The sequence below is a fragment of the Adiantum capillus-veneris genome, chromosome 22, assembly GCF_014529385.1.
Source record: "Adiantum capillus-veneris isolate H3 chromosome 22, ASM1452938v2, whole genome shotgun sequence".
NCBI classification, from domain to species: domain Eukaryota; kingdom Viridiplantae; phylum Streptophyta; class Polypodiopsida; order Polypodiales; family Pteridaceae; genus Adiantum; species Adiantum capillus-veneris.
In genome coordinates, this window is record NC_140952.1 from 134488778 (window position 1) to 134511216 (window position 22439).

Consider the following 22439-nt stretch of genomic DNA (forward strand, 5'->3'; position numbering starts at 1 on the left):
TAATTAACAATTCTTGAATTATGGTTGGTTAAGTGGCACAAAAGAGGAGAATTTTGCAAACGACTAAACTTGGAGGAGAAGAGGCTAAATGAATAGAATAAGGATCCCTTCTATTATACATGCCATTATCACAGCCAACATCAATAGAGAGTGTTAAACAGTGGAGGACGGGAGTCAAAAAAGAGATCCATGTGCTATTGATGTCAATTCTAAGCATAAAGCAAATGTAATACTTCACGGGTGTGTGTGTGCGCGCGCAAAGTAAAACACATGAGTAGTACCCTCCATAACCGACTTGGCGTGAATGTAAGAATAAGGTCCAAGCAGCTGCTCCGAGAATTGTAGAGTCTGAATGTCATGCACAACTAGTCTAAGGTAGTACGCCTCATGTTGAACCAAGTCAGAGAAGAACACTTCTTTTAAGGCCATGGCTCCTCATGTGCAGGGTGCAGCTGGATTGCAGTAGAGAAACCACTAAGTAGTAGAGGGCATATAAGCCTACAAGGTGGGGTACTACCACATGCATGAGGTAGTGGGGGTTTTAAGTTAATGGTGTGGCTCTACACGCGGCCAGATGTGCAACTCATCTAAGTAGTGAGTAGAATTTCAAAAAAAGGATAGGGTGGGTTTTCACGGCTTAAGTAAGCTAAGGGTGCATTTAGATGTAAGGCATGGTGGGTGTGGGTGTGGGTGTGTTCTCAAGGTATGTGCAGTTGGATTTGCTATTTTATATATTATTTCATGGATTTTGCAAGGACTTTGCATATCCTTATGTAGCAGGTTTGACCAAAACAAAACAAAAGAAAAGTGTGGCTTGTGTTTAGAGAAAGGGGGTAATTTTCCAAAATTAGGGAGTCATTTTACCCCAAAAAAAAACCTAACGCCCAATTTTCTCTCTCTTTCTCTCAACTCTTGCCAATAAAATTATATGAGAAACATGAGTGCTCACACATAGTCAAGGCCATGCCCCCCATAATTACCTCCCTAAACTTAAAATAAGAGAGAGTGGTGGTTACATGTAGAGAGGGAAATTTGGTTGTGGGGGAGTGTGTGCAAAGAAATGTAAGTGATGTGTCTCATGAGGCAAACTACCCAATGTGAGCAACATCCCTATCCTTCAACCTATGAGACAATAATTGTGTGAATACAAAAGATACTAAAACCACTTTGTATCGGCTCTAGGTTGTTTCCCCAAAAAGAGTCCTCGTTTAGTACATGACTTTTCAAATAACTACCTCGATGCCTTTGTGAAAAAAAAAATCTTTTATTGATTGCAAAAATATCTTCGTTATATGTGTACTTGGATATTCACATAGGCATACAATAAGATGTAATGAGAGGTGCATACAAAAGAAAAAGCTTTTGTAAGTATTGGAGAAAATCTCATATTTTCCTAATTAATCATGGTATTGATAATAGGCATCATTTCAACTATCAACACAAGTAGTCTTTCTATATGTGGCTAATCATTATAGTATTCACTCTTCATTTGTCTTGTCACTGTTAGGTCACTTGAGTCAAAATCTTATAAAATAGGTCGAGGGTATAATATTTTTTTTAAATTGAATAAGCATGAAAAGGGCCGGTAGGTTATGTATGTAGGTATGTGATTGTATGTATGTAGTAATCTCTATGAGTATGTAATTGTATGTCCTTAGTGTGCTTCACTATATATATAAAAAGGGAATGCCACATACGAGCGGAGAGTCACTCCTATTCACGACTTGTATAAGGTAAATATGAACCTCCATCACCATCACTGTACTCTGCATAAAAGCTATTTCAATCATTGCAAGTGAGAAGAAGGATCTGCCGCTCTCTCTCTCTCTCTCTCTCTCTCTCTCTCTCTCTCTCTCTCTCTGTGTGTGTGTGTGTGTGTGTGTGTGTGTGTGTGTGTGTGTGTTTTCATGGTGATTGCGTTCTTCATCGGCAACCTCGCAAAATAACCTTCTACGTAGCTCTCGTCCCCAACCTTGCAACTAATTTGGAAGGGCCAAACTAATTAGTTGTCCTATGTGTTTGCTCCCTTCAAAGTGACACTAAAGTTTTTCATGGAGATAAGTGACCCACTATCAATGCATAAGATTGACCTACATTTCCCAAGAGGGAGAGGCAAAAGATGTGAAGAATAAGCAACACCCAAGCTTGAACCCAGAAAAAGGAAAATCTAGTGTTTGTGCTCTAGCTTCCTAAATTTTAAAACATAATGTGTAGTCTACAATATGATTTACATAGGTCCCATGCAGTCTACACATAGCTCATGCGAGGACAGATATTGTTCACTCCATTCTAATGGGATTGCTATCGCCACTACCCCCCCTATAATGGGGACTAAGGAGTACGCAAAGTTTTTGCAATGTTCACATATCTTGGACACTTCTCACGTCATTACATGTAATTCATGTAAAGTTAATATTAAGAATCAAGATGGTGCTTACATCAAATTGATGCCACTTCAGTCAAGACACCGTGGGAGTTAGTCTCGAGGCAGAAGGCAAGAAATACAAATGCTTGCACCTTGATTTGTATACCCTTGCTAATGTATTAATCTTGCTATTGGTCTACAGTGTGCCTCTCCTGTCATTTGTTTGATCAAATAATTGAAAATATACAAGCATGCATGCAATGGTCTTTTCACACAAAACCCAAACATCGTTACTTACAATTTGAGAAGCCTTAGCTAAAGCTCCTCAAGAGGAGGCCTCTCAACCTCACATAAAGATTTGAAGGACCTGACACCTGATTCCTAACAAAAGCTATAGAAGAAAACCTGGCAGTCTGATATGAAGAAGCGCTTGAGGCACTCACCAATGCAGGGAGGGATGTGTTGGGTGCATGATCTGCTGACTGCGCCGCAACCATAGCGCCGGATGTGCGCGGAGCCTGCCCAGGCTTGTTATCATTGCTCAAATCTTGTCTATGGGTGTCATCTTTGCCAGCAAAACTTGTAGTACTTGTAAAGCCTTGTGATATGTTGAAAGTTGGGCTAAACTCAGTACTCAGCGGTGGCTTGCAAGGTGGTATGGAAGGAAGAGGGCTTGTGCCAAGCATGGCATCCAGCGCATTTCGAATGCAGGGCCGCAGCTTCGGTTCCGGATGAGAACATGCTAAGGCTATGATCATCACCATCCCCATTTGAATGGGGTCGAAATTCCCTTCCAACCTCTCATCTGCTGCCTCCATGAGTTTGCCCTGACTGTGCAAATCCCACATCCAATCCACATGACGCACCGCTTCCTCGTAATGTTGTTGCACGCGCTTGTCTAATGGCTTTCTCCCCGTTGCAAGCTCCGCCAGCACCGCTCCGAACGCAAATACGTCGGATTGCTTCGTTGTCCTACCGGTCCGAAAGATCTCCAGTGCCATGTACCCTTGGGTGCCTGCCACCAGTATTGAATCATGCCCTGACATCAATGGCTGCAGCAGCCTTGAAAGCCCGAAATCTCCAAGCTTTGCATTGAAATTCTCATCCAGGAGCACATTGCTAGACTTTATATCTCTATGCAGAACAACTTGATCAACCTCCTCATGAAGATAAAGTAAAGCAGAGCCCAAACCCAGACAGATATTGAATCGCCTTGCCCAGTTGAGAGCTTCGCATTTGCGGTCGTCGTAAAGAAGGCTGTCTAAGCTCCCATTGGGCATGTAGTCATATACAAGGAAAAGCCAGCCCTTGCCTTCTCCCCATCCTTGCAGTCGGACCAAATTGCGGTGCCGTAAATCGCTTATAATGGTGAGCTCTGCTTTAAAGCCTCTGAAGGCTTCTTTCATTTCAATGGAAATGCGCTTTACAGCCACTATCTGATGCCTGCTCGAAGCATTATTCTCCACTCTTTCATCAGATTTGCACGAGCAGATGCATCCAAACGTGCTTGATCCGTCAAGCTCGTCAATTTGCAAGGTCCCTTTAAACACACATCCATATCCCCCTGATCCAAGGAGCTGTGAGTTGTGAAAGTTCTGTGTGGCTAGCTTGAGCTCCTTGTAGGAGAACTTGCGGAGCCCAAGATGGTGCGACGACAGTTCCATTTCGTCATCTGGATGCGCTAATCTTCTCTGTGAGCCTCTTTTAGAGGGTCCCATAGGTGCAAGCCAACTTCTTATGACTGACCGGCTGATAATACGACGACGGCTCTTGCGCCTCCTCCATAGCCGCCATGAGAGGAGCGCACCAACAATGACCAGACTGATTAAAATTAAGGTCATTATCAATGCAGTGACTGCGATGCCTTGAGTACTGCGGGCTGAGGGACGGATCGCGGAAGGGCCAGGACTAGGTGCTGCAGAAATGGAGCTAATGAATGCATCCAAGCCCGACGCATCAGCGGCATGGTCAAACGGGCGAATGGAAGCAATCATAGCAAGCTTGCTGATTGGGTTGATTGGCAGATTAATTGAAGGAACAGCAGCAGATTGTTCCATATGATGGGTGCCCATTAATGGTGATGGGATAAGCCTGCTGATTTTGCATTTTGCTGAGGATTGATGGCAAGAACAGAAACAAGAGGAATGTGAGAGTGGCTCCTGCTGCTGAATTGAATGAAGCTGTTGGAACTAAAACAAAGGTAAGGACTCTGGTATAGTAATAAGGATGGGATGAAGAAATCCATGGCCTTCATCAAAGCACTAATTGCTCTTACATGGCATTGAAAGATCGCATTGTTACAATTTTGTCATTGCCTGGCAAACATGCAGAAAAATCCTGGCATTGAAAGATGGCATTGTTACAATTTTGTCATTGCCTGGCAAACATGCAGAAAAATCCTTCGCCGTTCACTTTTGAAATGGCTTCCTGATGTTCCAGTTGCGTTGACAACTTGATGGAAATCATGCCCAAAATGTTGCCTCACTCCTTGGGTGTCCTTGCCTGCCCATAACGTTGACAGCATCTTTTGGTATAATGTGTGACATTTTGTGTCTCACTTTAATGGTCCGTGGGACTATTGACAATTTGACACTAGGGAAGGCAATAATGTTGAGGGTGTCAAGGGTTCCCACCCCTCTCCCACCGGATTTTAATAAGAGTGGGAATGGTGGGATAACGGCACTTAACCCGGGCACAAAGAACAGGCACCGCGCCTGATTTGTGACATGGAGGTGGGCCCTTGTTCAAAATGTAGCGTTTTTGTCCAAGTTTACTTTTTCCCTGATCCAATTTGGTATATCATGTCAATGCTTTTTCCTTGGGGACAGACAAGAAAACCCACACGAGGTTCATAACATAGCCAGTAGCCTTTAGTATCCAAGGGTTGTGGGCAAGAGGGAGAAATAAAATATCCAGCCAATGAACAACTCCAAAATTTGAGACCATTGTCAACAAGTGCTAGCTCAATTGATAGATCAAGAGCCTCTTGTGTCCAAGGTCTTGTGTTTAAACCCCCTTGCCAACTCCTGTAACATGTAGCCCTTAGGGGTTACATGTGTCCAAGGTCTTGTGTTTAAACCCCCTTGACAACTCCTGTAACATGTAGCCCTTAGGGGTTGTTCCCCAAGTCTATATGATGGGTTGGCCTACCTTATCCGGTTGGGATGCGGACGTTCAACCTCATAGAGTCACGTGTGTGAGTTGTCATTTCAAGTTGTAGGTATCTCTCTATAAAAAATTAATTAAACATTTAAGACCATAACCTCCCCATCAGGGCACAATTTGTAAAAAATTTATACATTACACAAAATCTGTTGAGACAATTAACGTATGATCACATTGCCGGAAAGTTGGGACACTTTTCGCACAGCTTTGAGTAATTATGCACCTCTAGATGGTTTGAACATAGCAGGTGTAGAAGGAAGTCTGCTTACTGAAGAAACCAATAGAAAGACAATGGACAAAGGAAAAGGAACAGCCTTAGTTGTCAGGGTAAGGACCAAATAAAAGTACAAAGGTGGAAAGAGGAATCAGTCTCGTAGCAAGTCCCGCAGTGCTAAAGGCAAGAGTGACATAGAATGCTACCATTGTGGCAAGAAGGGTCACATGAAAAGAAACTGTAGAGAATGGAAAGCAGAAAAAGACAAAGAGAAAGCTGAAGACCATGATGAGAAGAACAAGTCCTCAGTGAAGATTCAAAAAATAAATGTGACAAACACTGTTGCAGAGGATGACAGTTTAGTGTCAGGAGACATCTACTTCTTGAAGAATACAATGGACTCAGCTCTTCTTATAGCATCTGATGAAAATGCATTGAGTGACTGGATTATAGACTCAGGGGCATCACTTCATGTGTCTCCAAACAAAGAGTGGTTTACCTCTTATGTGACCACTAAAGATCATGTTCGGCTAGGCAATGGGCAGACATGTGAGATCGTAGGTGTTGGAGATGTTCAATTGAAGTTTCAGAATGGCTCTTCTTTCACGCTGAAGAATGTGAGACATGTTCCCGCAATTACAAAGAGCTTGATCAACACAAGTTTACTTGATGATGCTAGTTACGTCACCACTTTTGGACAGAACATGTGGAAGATATCCAAGGGTTCTATGACAGTAGCACATGGAGTAAAGTCTGGAGGACTTTACATGATTTATGTATCAAATGTCTCTAAAAATGTAATCAATGTAACCGAGCAGCCGAACGTTTCTTTGTGGCATAGCCGGTTAGGACATATGTCCAAGAAGAGAATGGAAATCTTGTCTCGTTCTGGTTATTTGCCTGGCTTTTCATTTAATGATTTTGAATTCTGTGAACATTGTCTGTATGGTAAGCAAACACAGCAGCCACATAAGCATAGAAGCAGTAGAAGAGATACACAGTTGGCACTTGTTCATAGTGATTTGTGTGGACCTATTCCTAACCTATCTCTAGGGGGAGCTTCTTACTTTATGACATTTATAGATGATTACTCAAGGAAAGTATGGGTTTACTTTCTCAAGCACAAGGATGAAGTGTTTAGTGTTTTCAAAACGTTTGTGACACTTGTGGAGAATCAGAGTGGCAAGAAGCTTAAATGCTTACGCACTGACAATGGTGGAGAGTATGTTTCAAAGGCCTTTCAGGACTTTTGTGAGTCAAAAGGTATAAAACGTGAACTTACTGCTTCTTACAATCCTCCTCAAAATGGTGTTGCTGAGAGGATGAATAGGACCATACAAGAGAAGGTCAGAAGTATGTTGTCTAATGCACAGCTGTCAAATGGGTTTTGGGCTGAAGCTGTATCAACAGCTGTTCATCTTGTAAATAGATCTCCTAGCAAGGTTTTGCAGAAGGATTCAGTGCCAGAGATGGTATGGTCAGGCAAAATGCCCTCATACAAGCATCTCAGAGTCTTTGGCTGTGAGGCATATACTCACGTTCCAAAGGAATTTAGGAACAAACTTGAGCCAAAGAGTAGAAAGTGCATCTTTCTAGGCTATGGTAATTCTGGTGAGATGGGGTACAGACTTTGGGATCCCGAATCCAGAAAGGTTGTCCGCAGCAATGATGTTCACTTTAATGAATCCAAATATCATTCTAAACCAGAGAGGGTTGAGGAGATTAGAAGAGTTGTCTTCCAAGAAGATGGACCTGCACGTGCAAGACAAAATGCCAAGGCTCAAGAGAAGCAAGGACAGGATAGATTGGAACCACAGGTTGTGGCTGAGCCTGAGCCACCTATTGTGCGTAGATCTGGACGTGTCACGCGACCTCCTGATAGGTTTGTTCCATATATGAACTCTGTCATGTTGATTGATTGCAATGAGCCTTCATGTTACAAGGAAGCAGTGCAAATGAAGGACTCCTGGAATTGGCAATTGGCCATGCAGTCAGAGATGACAGCTCTGCATAAAAACAAGACATGGAAGCTAGTTAAATTACCACAGGGCAAAAAGGCTCTACCTTGTAAATGGGTTTACAGGTATAAGATCACCGCTCATGATAGTCAGCCAAAGTACAAGGCATTGACTTTGATGAAGTCTTCTCCCCGGTGGTCAAGATGACCACATTGAGATGCTTTCTTGCATTGGTTGCCATATTAGATTTGGTGTTGCACCAAATGGATGTCAAGACAGCGTTCTTGCATGGTGATTTAGATGTGGAAATTTACATGCAGCAGCCAGAAGGGTTTGTTGAGAAAGGCAAGGAAGATTGGGTATGCCAGTTGTTAAAGAGTCTTTATGGCTTAAAACAATCACCGAGGGCATGGTACCATAAATTCCACAAGTTTATGCTTTCTCAAGGCTACAAACGTAGTGAGTTCGATCACTGTCTATATACAAAGAAGGCTAAGGATGGTAGTTGGCTGATCCTTATTTTGTATGTGGATGACATGTTGATTGTTGGCAAGCACTTGGAAGAAATTTTAGCTTTGAAGTCAAAGATGGCAAAATCGTTTGACATGAAAGACATGGGTGAGGCAAGTCATATACTTGGTATGCCAATTGAGAGAGACAGATCAAAGAAGTTGATTTGGTTATCTCAAACAGAGTATATTGACAAGGTTTTGCAACGTTTCAATATGGAGAAGGGAAAGGCACTGAGTGTTCCATTGCCACCATATGTGAAACTTAGCAAACAAGATTGTCATGTGTATGAGGAAGAACAGGCTGAAATGGATAAGATTCCATATGCGTCTGTAGTGGGTAGTTTGATGTATGCAATGATTGCTACTCGCCCAGACATTGCATTTGCAGTGGGAGTAGTAAGTCGATACATGTCAAACCCAGGCAAGAAACATTGGGAGGCAGTGAAAGGAATATTGAGATACCTGAAAACTACAAAGAGTATGCATATATGCTATGGGAGTCAGGAGCTAAGTGTAAAGGGTTTTACAGACTCAGATTATGCAGGTGACTTAGACAACCGAAGGTCTACGTCAGGGTATGTCTTTACATTGGCTGGTGGAGCAGTATCATGGCGTTCTAGATTACAAGATTGTGTTACTCAGTCTACTACAGAGGCTAAATATATTGCAACATCAGAGGCATGCAAAGAATCAATTTGGCTTAATCGACTAGTAACAGATTTGGGAATCAAAGAAGAGATGCCTGTGTTATATTGTGATAGTCAAAGTGCTATACAATTGGCTCGCAATCCAATTTATCACTCAAAGACAAAGCATGTGGATGTGAAGTATCATTTCATCAGGGAAATGCTCGAGGATAAGCAACTTCAGCTTGTCAAAGTTCACACCACAAAAAATCCTGCTCATCTACTTACAAAAGGACTTCCCTCAGAGAGCTTTGCGCATTTTCGCAAGCAGTTTGGTGTAGGGTAGTACATCACTTCTCTACATCTCTTGTATATTAGCTTGTATAGTAGCTTCTCTCACACTTAAAGTACCACATTGGACTTTAAGTGGGAGGTTGTTGGGGTATTAAGCCAGATGTGGTCGCCAAGGTAAGTGGGCGGGCCGCCAGGTATGTACACATATTCTTTTGTAAAAACCTAATAAGAACTCACTATGCTCTACACATTACAGTAGAGCGAGTTCACCATATCGTCGTGCTCACTATGCTCTACACATTACAGTAGAGCGAGTTCACCATATCGTCGTGCTCTTCTTCTCGCACTCTCTCTCACGTCGCACTTCCGCTCGTACTCCTTCAGCTATCATGTATCACGAATCAACAAATTCCTCTTTCTTGACAAAATCCTCATTTAACATGTGACCATGTATTTATTGCCCCTCTTTCCTAACAAGCAAAAGATTCTTTCTAGAATGGATTTTTAACATGGCTTTTGGTAATATGTTTTCTTAAATTAATTTTAGTATTAAAATCCCTCTTTCCTAACTCACTAACATGAATTGGTCTTCAATGCTCCATTTGAGCTTTTTCAAGTGGTAACATGACCCAATGATTGATGGCAACCAGCAGTCCCTCAAGCTTTTAGCCTCGGTGGTGGTGGTGGTGGTCGTGGTGGTAGGGGGGGCATCAAAGTTGAAGTGGCATGCCTATAGGGTGGATGATTACAAAGAAGAGTTGTTCAAATAATAGGCATTGAAATGGAACTAAGGAAGTAATGTTGTAGGCAAGGCACCATTGCTTAGCATAAAAGATAACTTGCAAATCTCTTGCCTACATCTCTTATGTGCATTTGCCTCTTGATTCTAAACATGTGTCAATCAACGTTCAGATGTTCTTGTTGTAGTATTTGAAGTTTGTCTGTAGGATGTGGTTTGACTAACACCTATTAATTTGTTTGTTTGAAATTTTAAATGTCGTTGCAATGCAATGCAATAAAAACTGCCTAATGTTACTTTGCATGGGATTGAATCAAAAAATTACACATTGTGAACTATGTTAGTGCAATTCCTCTCTTGGTTTTCATGTACGTGCTCAAAAGGTACATTTGTTTAAATGTTGAAAAACATGAAGCAACCAATCAATGTTTTCATTGATTTGCCAATGCAAGATCATGTCCAAAGTGTCAAGCCATTGCATACTTGTTATCCACATGTGATAGAGAAGCTACAATACCTTTATCCAAAATATGAGAGTGTGGCATCTCTAAAGTGAAATATCCTGGTAGTGTTCCTTATAATTGGATGTAGCAATAGTATTGGGTACTATTTTTGTGTCAAATTGATGATTCGTGCTTTTCAAAACCCTTGTACGATATCTTAAAAGTCAAGGTAGATATTTGTTCAACCAATCTTTAAGCCGATTAGTAGTTGTGCACAACACAAATAAACATTGCTCACCCAAAAATCATATATATGCAAACAAACACAAGAGGGTTTCATTACACTTTCCTTGACCATACCCATTCTATGAGCACCCAACACCAAATTAGCCAATTTAGAGCGATTTAATAAAAACTTAATTGGCTAATATAGATGTCTTCATTGTACCTTATAAAAAGATATATGATGGCTTTAAAAAATGGGAGAAGGTATAGACCAATTGAAAGAGAAAACAATTGCACAACATTCAACGCAATCCGATGGAACTAATTTGCTTTGAGGAATTAACATTGTTTTGTGGTATGCATTGAGATTTGACAACATTTTAAGTCATCAAATGCAAGCAAAAGATGTCTCTTAACACACTAAATAAACTCCAGATGCATAAGAAACAAGCTTTCATTACATGCATGATCTTCTTTGCAGATGCAACGAGGGTTTCAAGGATCAAAAAATTGGCACGAAAAATAAAGTGCTCATGACGACAATAAATCACGACGAAAAACTATAGGATCGTACAAATTGATATTTTACCCCAACAATCAACCCATGGCACTCGCTATAAGCACTTCTCTGCTGTATTGGAATGCATAGCATGGGATTAGCAGTGTGATGTTTAGCACATAATATCTGATAATTGTCCTGCACCAAGAATGCCGTTAAATTCAAGCATGGTTGATTTTTTATGTGCACCGTTACCCTTCAAATATTCACCTGTGAAAAAGGGGAAAAATACGCAAGATGCCCGGCAAAAAGAAACCATGAATTCAAGCACCATATGCTTTTTCTCAAAAAGTGACTCAAATGTTAGATTTGTGGAGTAACATTTTACAGTTAGAGTCAGCTAATTATTCCTTTATGTTTCCTCGAGGCTTATTACTTCATTGCCACCAAAATACATGGTTCACATTACCTTTCTTTGCTCTTGCTCAAGCACCCCATTCCAAATCAACGTGACTAAGGAAAAATGTAGAAAGGAAAGCTGCTTAATTATTTCCAGTTTAGAAAAAAATGGAATTTGAACCACTTTTGTAGAGATGATGTCAAGGTTAGGAAAATGGAAAATTGTCTGACTTTCAGGCTGTTGCTACATGCCTACTTCAAATAGCTAAGACTAGTACAATGATTTCCATGATGGAGTCCTTTGGTGCTTGCATCCAGTGCATCTTCTCGATTGGCCCCAGGTATGCAATAATGCATGCTTTGCATTACACTTGCACCTTACCTATTTGACATTTCTTGTGAGTGCCAGGTTCTCTATAATAAAATCAGAGATTGAAGAGAATTGGCTCCAGGTATGCAACAATGCAGGCTCTGCATCACACTTGTACCTCACCTCTTTGGCACTTCTCGAGGGAATTGCAAGGCTCTCTAGAATTGAATAGAATTGAAGCCCATAAATTACAAAAGCAGAGAAACTACAATACATATTCTTAGAATGGTTGGAATGGCACATGGAGTTCTTTTGGATGGTTTTTCTTCCTGATGGAAGCCATAGCAGCAGCACAACAACCCCCATGCTATTCATGGCAAGAAGAAGTCCACACTACCTTGCAGCAGAGAGCTGAATAGCTTCCTGATTAACAGTGGAATCCTCCACCCACTCTGCTAGTCTATGGGGCATGGCTTCATACTCTCGGCGCCGAATGACTTCCACCTGTTGCCATTCCTCCCATCTTTCTGCTAACCCTTCTCCACTCAACATCCTCACCACCTCCTCCATGGACGGCCTATCTTCGGGACTTCCCTGTGCGCAAAGCAGCGCCACCTGGATCATTTGCTCCACCTCTTGTGGGTTATAATCTGTCAGCTCAGGATCTACAATCATGTCCAACCTCTTCTCATGCTGTAGCTTTTTCACCTGCACCACCAACAAGTACCTTTTATCCACAATACAAATCTCCACATATTGATTACATGCAGTGACATACATGCATATGCCAAATTCATTCAGCAAATCAAACCACAAAGATTTGAGTGTTAAAGCCAAATTACATGATCCAAGAGCAAAACATCATCTTCTTCCTGAAGTCGTGACAAATCAATTGCCCTCTGCCCTGTTACAAACTCTAGAAGCATAATCCCATAGCCAAATACGTCTGTTTTCTCAGATGATTTTCCAGTCGAGAGATACTCGGGAGCTATGTGCCCCATCGTGCCACGCACCATCGTTGTCACATGCGTATTCCTCGTATCCACCAATTTGGCAAGGCCAAAGTCTCCCACTACTGCTTCATAATCAGAATTCAGCAAGACATTAGCAGCCTTTACATCCCTATGAATAATTTTTCGGCTGCACTGGTGGTGAAGATACTCCAGCCCACGAGCCGCTCCCAAAGCTATTCTTTTGCGTGTGTTCCACTCAAGTGCTGGTTCTCCATTCCTTCTGTCTGGATAGTAATAAGAAAAATGAGCATCAAGCAGGAAACCATGACCTGCTGAGTGTTAAATTGTCAAAATATAAACACCTCTTAGGCGATATGCAACACTTTTGTTTTGCATGAATGGATACACAAGAATCCTCTCAGATGGAGTAATACAAAACCCCAGCAAAAGCAGGAGATTGCGATGTACAGCAACACTTATCATCTCGACTTCTTGCAGGAAGCTTGCTTCTCCTATATCTGGACTGATGCTCAATAACCTCTTCACTGCTATCTCTGAGTTGTCATTGAGAACTCCTTTGTACACTTTGGCAAATGCTCCTTGACCTATAACATTTGACTCACTAAAATCATCTGTTGCTCTTTGTAGCTCTCTCCAGGAAAACCGCTTTAGCTGACCAAATGCTATCTTTAAATCATCCTCAGCTGCAAAATCAAGTATCATAGAGTTGGTCATAATGTACAACAAAAATTATCTTACCAGCAAAATTATAACGTATAAGTAATGCTCCAAGAATTCTTCTTTGAAAGAAAAGGCTGCCACTAAACTGCATACAAGTAAGAATGGTAGAAGGCAAGTGCAAGAATTGCTACAGAGGAGTGTAATAAATGTGCACCGAACTGATTATCATACTTAAAGCATGGATCTGTTCTTGTGTGATGAAAGCAACCAAGAATTACTTTAGTTCCACCATGAATCATTTTTATGACATTTCATTGACCACTTCAATCCCATCATGACATTCAACTTCGTCGCCTCCCCGCGCAATTCAATGGACTTGCTTTTGGAGCCATGAATCACAAAATTCACAAAACCACATTCCAAACAGGAGAAAAAACAAGTGATGAAATTACGAGGCCTGCCTATAAATGCCCAGCTACAAAAAAGTGATTATATATATAGATGACTATGAGTGTCATTTCCATGATTGAGTGTACCAATTTGAGTATGTATGTAAGATTTTGATAAAATATGAGGGGAAACTACACAGATACACCACACATAAGGATTGTTGGCGAAGCTGGAAGCTGGAAAGGTAGAGAGCTTGCCAGAGTCGAAAATCCGGATAGGTTTTTGTTTGACGAATCAAGCTGATTTATGATCTCCCTCTCTCGTATTGAGACAGGCGCTATAACAGATAGGGGACTCTCGGTTCACGTGCAACGTCTCTCTCTCTTCTCCGCATGATGGGTAGTGAGGCTACTCATACAAAGGCATGGAGGGTGGGGAAGAAGACAAGGCAATGGGGAGACTTCAAAAGGGAGAGCTTTAATCATCCGTTTCCCATCCATGGAGGCAAAGAAGGACTTCTTGAAGAAGCGTCCTACACTAAAGAAAACGGGCATATTCCTTGGAGATGACCTCACTCTCACATAGCTTGCGCATATGAGAGAGGTAATGCCAAAGATTCAAGCGGCAAGGGAGAAGGGAAAGACAGCCTTCTACAGAGATGGCCGGGTGGTGATTGTAGAGCGGCGCTCCACATGACGGTGCGAGACCCATGGGACCACACTCAAAGTTGCCACTTGGAATTGTAATGGATCTATGCGACTTGATGTGGGCACCTTTCAGGATAGTTTCACGGGAAGAGACATCCTCTTCTACTCTGAGACACATCAAGCCCCTGGGCAGTCTATGCCTCACATTAGTGGATATAGATGGGAGACTGCCTGTAGACAGGAGCCACGATCAGAGCACAGAGGGCGGGGATCAGGAGGAGTGGCAGTGTTATTCAAGGAGGAGTTGCAGCCATTGATATATATAGCCCGCAGAGATGAGCAAGCTAGGTACATGTGGGTGAGATTGAGAGCAGAGACAGACAGATATCTTTACATTGCTATTTGCTACTTCCCCCCGAGCACGTCAGTGTATGCACCACCCAGGACAGTCCCCCTTTTCTATTTTGGATGATGACATATGGGAGTTCTCTAGAGATGGTGATATCATCATTCTAGGGGATTTCAATGCTAGGACTGCCCATCATCAGACAGTATTTTATGATACTTCAGAGGAGATGCTGAGAGAGCTAGATGCTGCAAAGACAGGCCTATCCAGACTATCACAAGATGGAGAACACACTGAGTATGGACGACACTTGATAGACAAGGGGACTGCACATAGATTGGCCATCTTGAATGGCCTACAGAGATTTCCCGCTTCGGGGGGTTTTACATGCTTTCCACACAGACATGGAGCCAGCACAGTGGATCATGTCATGGCACAGCCGAGCCTCATCTCTAGTATCCAGGATCTCACGGTCGGACCCAGACCTGTTGGTGGGGCAGTGGATCATGCTCTTGTGTCGTTGACCATATCTTTTCAGTTTAGTGTAGCACACGGGCTACAGACAGCAGCCCCTACTCGCTACACCTTCACACGGGAGACGGAGTCTGTATACATAGATGGGATCTACAGACGCCTATGCACAGAGGAGCCAGGGCGACCTCTCGAGGAGCTTACTACTATATACTATATAGACACAGACACTACATGATGCAGCAGTAGAGGCATACCCACATACCCAGCCTGAGCAGAGACGCCGCTCGGGGAGCATGCCCCAGAACAGTTGGTATGATGAGGAATGCCAGGACACTAGAGCTAGACTTCAGAGGGAGGTGCTTTTGGGGGACATCACTCACACACAGTCACAGATTGACTTTCGACGCCTATTGCAACGGAAGAAGAGGGCATTTTTGGCTCGCCTAGAGCAGGATCTATATCAGATATTCTTGAGTCAGGACTCACGTGAGGCATGGCGGCTCTTTCAAGAGCACCCCCCCGCCATCACTTCTACAGAGGACTGGGGCCAGTACGCATCATCTCTGTCACAGTTCCTGAGCAGCCCCCCCTTCCCGACCCTCCCGATCCATGCCCACACACATGTGCTTTTTTCACCGCGGAGATGGTGAGGAAGGCCACTCACAAGATGAGGACTGGGAGAGCATACGATCGTGATGGCTTAGTGGCTGAGCATTTCACGCATGCCAGAAATCTACTAGCAGAGCTTCTAGCAGTTATGTTTAACCATGCCATGTGTGAGGGCTTGCCTGATACTTGGAGCCTATCTACTATTGTACGTATCTTCAAGTCGGGAGACCCTATGAAGCCTGGGAATTATCGCACTATCATGATTGGACACACATTGGCACGGTTGTACGCATCTATTCTTGAGCAGCAGCTGAGTAGATGGGCAGAGAAGGAGGGGATACGCGCAACCGAGCAGGCAGGGTTCAGGAGGGGTTTTCCTACTCTTGACCATATCTTGACACTCAGAGCCATCATTGAGGAGGGTAGATCGCGTGGGAGACAGATCTATTGTAGCTTTGTGGATTTCCGCAAAGCATTTGACACAGTGCCCAGAGCTAGATTGATGCGCAAATTACAGCAGATGGGAGTACCCACAGAGCTCATTGGGGGGGGTCATGGCATTATACAGGTCAGTAGTGGGGCACGTACGCACCTCAGAGGGTCTATCCACACCGATTCACTCCACTATTTGGGTGAAGCAGGGCTGCCCGCTCTCTCCTACTCTATTTGGTACGTATGTGGATGAGGTTTCTGACTACATTGAGAGAGATGGTGATAGAGGTGCACAGCTGGCATGGACATGGATTCCACTATTGTTATATGCTGATGTAGATTGACCAGAGCCCATGCAGCATTGGGTAGATTGGAAAGGATGTGTTCACATGTTCAGTTTCAGGAGCCTCGGACGAAGCTCTGGCTCTTTGACACTCCGGTGGCTTCTGCATTGCTTTATGGAGCTGAGATTTGGGGACCTTCATTGGATCATCACGGGAGGACAAGCTGCAGTGATGGATGGGGGGACATGGAGAAGCCTCTGGTCTCTATGATCTCGCAGCTCATTAGAGCCAAGGCTTCAGTACCACGTGCTATTGTCCGAGCAGAGCTAGCTGCCCCCCCACTAGTGGTTGAGGCGCTCACCAGATCTGTCTCCTTCATACACCACATGTGGGAACTTCCAAGAGACAGATATGCCCGCCTTGCACTCGAGTCCTCTCGACACTTAGCCATGCAGGGAGATATAGCATGCTGGGGCAAGGTTGTAAGGTACGTAGTATTCGGTACGTGTTCGGTATGTACTGTACGTTGTACCGTATGGATTGGACCATAAGGTACGTAAAATTCGTGGTATATTTTTTAAAAGCTAAAAATACAGAGAATTTCAAATTTATATACAACCTATCTAGTTTAAAAACACTGCACAATACTTCAACATAGTCACAACTTTCCAAAAACACTTAAAATCACCCCACAAGTTAAGTAACCGCTAGAATCGAGTCTAGACCACATGGCATAGTGTAAGTCAAAAGTACATAACTGAATGCTGAATCCTGATACAAAAATAACATAGTCACTCAATGAAGAGTCTGGGTGGCTCAAGCAACAAAATAAAAAGCATAAATGAGTCATGACAAATGTCCAAGTCCCAAGACCCAAAGCACTGGGCAATCACTACTACTCAAAATCATCATTAGAGGCTGATGAAGACTCAGAGAGCATGTCTCCATCTGTCAAGACATTGCCCTCATCATCATAATCGGGCTCTCTCTCCTCTGGCACAGATGCTAGGGGTGCATCACGCTCATCTGGATCATCAGCCTCTTAACTCTAGGTGTGGATGAGTCGAACAGCCTGATTGGCTCGTTTACAAGCAGGCCGAACGGGTAACTTTCCTCTGCGAATGCTCTCTCTGTGTGCAACCTCTGGATCTGCAGCAGCAATGCGAAGAGGAATACTGTAAGCTCGAGAGCGAGATCTAGTGACCCGACGATCCACGCTCTCTAGCTCCCTGTGCAACTCTCGAAGGATCTCCTCCTGCTCATCTCTAATCCGTGCATCGACCTCCTCCGCAGTAGGATCTGCCACCATCTTCAACTCTGTGGGATCCACCTACAATGACAAGACAAAACATAGTCCATGATTCAACACTGTCTTTTGATCATTGACTTGTTTTCATAAATGTGCATGTAAATCTCACCTGCTTCGGTGTCCCCAAGGCATGAAAGCTGCGCACAAACCGCATGTTAGCACGGCAATAAACCAATCTCTCTAACTGCTTGGTGCTAAGACGATTGCGGATCTTCGTGTAAATAAGAGAGTATGCACTCCAGTTGCGCTCGCATGCCCCAGCTGAGCAATCCTACAGCAATTCAAATAGCGAACACTCATGGGTCACAAGTGTCACGTGTGACAATATAGATTCATCATGCCATAAATATAAATTATAATTTAGACTTCAGTATTCACCTGAGAAAGGATGCGCAATGCAAGGTGGCACAACTTGGGAAGGCCCTGGCGTCCATAGTTCTGCCACCATGTTAAAGGAAGCTTGGTAGCTTCCTTTCTCAATGCTACGGACCGCACAAAGGTGGGTCCTAAACTGTTCATGTAGCTACTCATCTCTGAATCCAGAATCAATTGCTCATCCTCATCGTATATAATGTTCAGATATTCAGAGCGTAGTGTGAGCAATGAAGCCTCCTCAAACAATTCTTGGCTCTTGTAGAGAGGATGGAGAACTGCAGCCATCCCATGGATGGGACGACGCATGAACTGCCATCGAGTCTCTACAATAGCCAAAATATCATCACGACTGCAAACAAAATAGTCACAGTAAGTATGTGTTTTGAAAAATTATAAATAGACATGTCACATGAGGACATTAGAGCACTTTGTAGTTTGTACTTACCGATCCTGTGTCAATGAGGTACATCCAGAAATGTGTGTCTTCATCTGCATAAACAGATGATACACCAACCCAAGTGTAGAGCCCTCCGTGTCTGTGACCCGTAGTAGTACATACAATGGCTGTAGAGCCACTGCCAAGGACTGCACCTGTGTCCAGAAGGTCTCATCAAGAACCTTTCTTTGAATGTACTTGGTCGCCTCTGACTGAGCGTGGTGCATCAATCTCCACTTTGGATCCACAACTGTCTGCAACAGTGGATCTCTCAATCTGAACAGCCTCTGAAGCACCAGATGCATGTATGCAAATCTGGTCTTCGAGGGACGCACCATGTCTACTATGCTGTGGCTCCTGAAGATTGCCAAGGCCTGGTGTTTTTTGCGGAAAAAAGTGGTAAGCTTAGACGCATCAGACACTGTAGGCAGCACCCAGGGAAGTTTGCCTATGTCCTCCATGAGAAGGTCTAGGCAATGTGCAGCGCATGGTGTCCACACAATGTGCTTGAACTCAGCCTACACCATATCCCCCATGGCCTTGCAATTGGAGGCATTATCAGTGACCACCTACAATGAGTCATGACAAGATATTAAATGAAGTGTGGACATTATTACGTTGGACAATGTATGCAAAATTCAAATGTGCATGCCACATGGTCAGGAATCAGCATCTACCTGCACGACGTTCTTCTCCCCAACCTCCTTGATGGCCTGGCGAATATGTTTGAAGATGAACGCCACAGAAATGCGTTCTTCAGCTTTCCCTGCATCCACGGCTTGTAAGAAGTATGTGCCCAAGCAGGAGGAAACAAGGATATTGATAATGTGGCGCCTCCGCGTGTCACTCCACCCATCAGAAAGAATAGTGCATCCAAATTGTTGCCACCCAACCTTCACTGGAGTCAATGCTCGGTCTATGATCTCTTTTTGGTCGTCAAGCATGGTAGTGCGCATCTTTTGGTAGTCAAGACCATTCCAGGAATCTGTAGCACCAACCTGTGAAATAGCTCTCACCATCCTCTTCCATTGATCAGTCTTCAACACATTGAATGCAATGTTGCACTCTATGAGAGTCCGCGCAATCTCCATCTCTGCAACTTTCTGTCGCTCTTTTACCCATGAATCACTGTGTACACGTGATGGCAATGTGGTTTGCCTTGGGCCACGTACACCCTCAACCCCACCTGCACTTGCTGTTGAAGCACTAGCACCCTCATCCTCAGCCTGTGAAACACGAGCTCTCTTTCTACTAGTGCTGCAAATGATGGCGCTGCAGACGCAGAGCCGCCAATATCTCCAAGTAATGCATCTTGCAAGGCATCCTCTGGTGCTATTGGTGCTGCACGTGCTCCCCCTGACTGTGACGATGCAGTAGATCCTGGAGGAAAATGCTCCAAAATCAAGGCATCCCTCAATGCTTGCGGGATAGTCTCGCAACCCCCACAATGTCCAGTGGTGCCAATACCAATGAGGTGCTTCAAAACCCTGGTAATTGTACTGGTCATTTGCTCTCCGCAGTACTTGCACACCCAAGTGCGAGTCCCTGAACCTGCTTGGCCTCCTGTGTTGACAACTCTCAGGACATTGGTGTGCTCGGCCCAAAGAGGATTAGGTCGACGAGGCATGATAACTCTGCAACACAATTAACGCAAACTTCAAAGTTGAATACAAAACTTACAATCTTTCGCGAGGTCAAGACTCTAGAGTGCCTCCTTCAGGCTTGCTGACTCCAAACACAAAGGGAGGGAGGGAGGGAGAACCTTATCGGCGGCGTTCCACACTTCCTTTGTCTCTGTGCAGACACTGTGCAGACTCTTGAGACTGAGTTCTAACTTCTGCTACTCTGTAATGTGGTAATAAGATAGGTTGGCTTATAAAAAGGCTCGCCCAAAGAGTCCGACCAGGCGGATAAGCAACCGATGGCCGAATTTTTTTTTTAAAGCCATGCACGTACGGAATCGTACGGTAGGTACAGATTCCGTACGGAAGTACCGTACGGTATGGAAGGCAGCCGGACGTACGTACGGAAACAACTATGGTATGGGGAAATGACATCATGGTTTCAGGCGCATGGGTTCAGCATAGACAGATTGCCTCCCTTCGAGTACTCACTAGATGCACCCTCTCTGACTCTTACACAATCCTAGATCACCAGGCTCATCCGCCAGGACTTGACTCAGCTAGACACCAAGAGGACATGGATACAGCCAGCACAGAAGCTGGGCACGAAGATGGCTTTCTACAGAGAGCACCTCCTCCAGCTTACGGTTGATGGTTTTGTGACGAGGCCCAGATACATGGACACCCACTTGTCTCATGGGATACGATGTGCTGTTGGCCAGATACGCACATCTTCACACCAGCTGCTGCGGATCGAGACTCGGAGATACAGCGAAGTACCAACAGAGGCCAGGACATGCCCCCTGTGTGACATCGAGCCTGAGATAGAGTTGCACTACACATGCCACTCCCCGTCTACTACGAGATACGAGGCCGCTTCCATTGCTTGTTGAGAGAGGGCTTTGGACCATTCTCCAATCATGCGGTACGAGGATCAGAGATACTTGGGTTTGTTTTTGCTCGAGACACAAAGAGAGCCTGATGAGAGGAGAGGCTAGCCAGTCTTAGAGACGCATCACAGACTTCTTTAGAGCTGCCACTGGACACCCGAAGGAGTTACTACCACAGCCGAGCTAGTCGCCTCACACCAGAGGCACACTGATCGACCGAGGGACTGAGTTGGAGAGATCCAAACGCCCACGATTGCGGAGGACTACACAGCATCAACGGAGGCTGCATCAGAGGATTCGGATCACTTTGGCCCGACATGCACGACGCCGGGTCAGACCACTGACCATGGAGGAGATTGATGAGATCCGCCAGCAACCGATGCTGGATCTCTTGTGATCTAGCTATCCCAGCTAGCTGCTTAGTTCACACCTAGCAGTTTAGGATTCCATAGTATTTTATTTCGTCATTCTGCCATTTCATTTTTGTCATCTTGTTACTATCTTGTTACTATGACTTTGTATCAGATCCACCACATTGTAACTTTCTGGTCTCATAGGTCACTTTGGCCTTTTGAAGACGTTAATATAACATTTCATTTCGCGCTCTCTCTCTCTCTCTGAGCTTCTTGCAGGGATGTTCATCCTGCCTGCTACTTGGAGCTTATTTACTATTGTACCCATTTTCAAGTCAAGAGAACCTATAGGCTATGGAGCTCAAAAACTATCGCATTATCATGATTGGACACACATTGTCATGGTTGTACGCATCCATTCTCGAGCAGCAACTGAGTAGATGGGCAGAGAGGGAGGGCATACGCGCAACCGAGCAAGTAGGGTTCAAGATAGGTTTCTCTACTCTTGACCACATTCTGACACTCATAGCCATTATTGAGGAGGGCATATCACACAGGAGACGGCTCTATTGTAGCTTTGTGGATTTCCGCAAAGCATTTGACACAGTGCCCAGAGCTAGATTGATGTGCAGAATGCACGAGATGGGAATACCCACAGAGCTGATTTGGGGAATCATGGCATTATATAGGTCATTAGTGGGGCATGTACACACTCGAGAGGGGCTATCTACAATGTACATTCGTTCACTCGACTATTGGGGTGAAGCAGGGCTGCCCACTCTCTCCTACTCTATTTGGTACGTATGTAGATGGAGTTTCTGACTATATTGAGAGAGATGGTGATAGAGGGGCACAACTGGCAGGGACATGGATTCCACTAATGTTATAT

The 22439-nt window shown here is 44.0% G+C and overlaps 3 protein-coding genes across 6 annotated transcripts in view; all 3 read right to left on the reverse strand.

Annotated features, from left to right (window-relative positions):
• Window positions 1-1517: 1517 nt before the first annotated feature.
• Window positions 1518-6311, reverse strand: LOC147430263 (L-type lectin-domain containing receptor kinase VIII.1-like). Its single transcript, XM_086494752.1, has one exon. The coding sequence runs from the start codon at window positions 4435-4437 to the stop codon at window positions 2677-2679; it is 1761 nt and encodes a 586-aa protein (XP_086350878.1). The 5' UTR covers window positions 4438-6311; the 3' UTR covers window positions 1518-2676.
• A 5255-nt stretch (window positions 6312-11566) lies between these two features.
• Window positions 11567-22439, reverse strand: part of LOC147430264 (LRR receptor kinase SERK2-like) — a 77549-nt gene continuing 66676 nt past the window's right edge. For all 4 annotated transcript variants that reach the window (XM_086494753.1, XM_086494756.1, XM_086494755.1 and 1 more), the window contains 3 exons: window positions 13065-13406; window positions 12592-12986; window positions 11567-12457 (listed from right to left, as the gene is read on the reverse strand). In XM_086494753.1, the coding sequence (XP_086350879.1) occupies window positions 12143-12457; window positions 12592-12986; window positions 13065-13406 (1052 nt within the window). In that variant the 3' untranslated portion in view covers window positions 11567-12142. The remainder of the gene's footprint in view (window positions 12458-12591; window positions 12987-13064; window positions 13407-22439) is intronic.
• LOC147430265 (uncharacterized) lies at window positions 16709-19188 on the reverse strand. Its single transcript, XM_086494757.1, has 4 exons — window positions 18695-19188; window positions 18253-18598; window positions 17984-18145; window positions 16709-17895 (listed from the first exon to the last, which is right to left on the reverse strand). Exons 1-4 carry the CDS (start codon window positions 19144-19146, stop codon window positions 17614-17616), a joined length of 1242 nt encoding a protein of 413 aa, XP_086350883.1. The 5' UTR covers window positions 19147-19188; the 3' UTR covers window positions 16709-17613.

Coding starts and splice junctions, on each gene's coding strand:
- LOC147430265 (XM_086494757.1), bottom strand. CDS start 19,146: ATGGAGGACATAGGCAAACTTCCCTGGGTGCTGCCTACAGTGTCTGAT. Junction 18,146..18,252: donor CATTGCGCATCCTTTCTCAG/GTGAATACTGAA, acceptor GAATTGCTGTAG/GATTGCTCAGCTGGGGCATG. Junction 17,896..17,983: donor CCTTGGGGACACCGAAGCAG/GTGAGATTTACA, acceptor TTGTCATTGTAG/GTGGATCCCACAGAGTTGAA.
- LOC147430263 (XM_086494752.1), bottom strand. CDS start 4,437: ATGGGCACCCATCATATGGAACAATCTGCTGCTGTTCCTTCAATTAAT.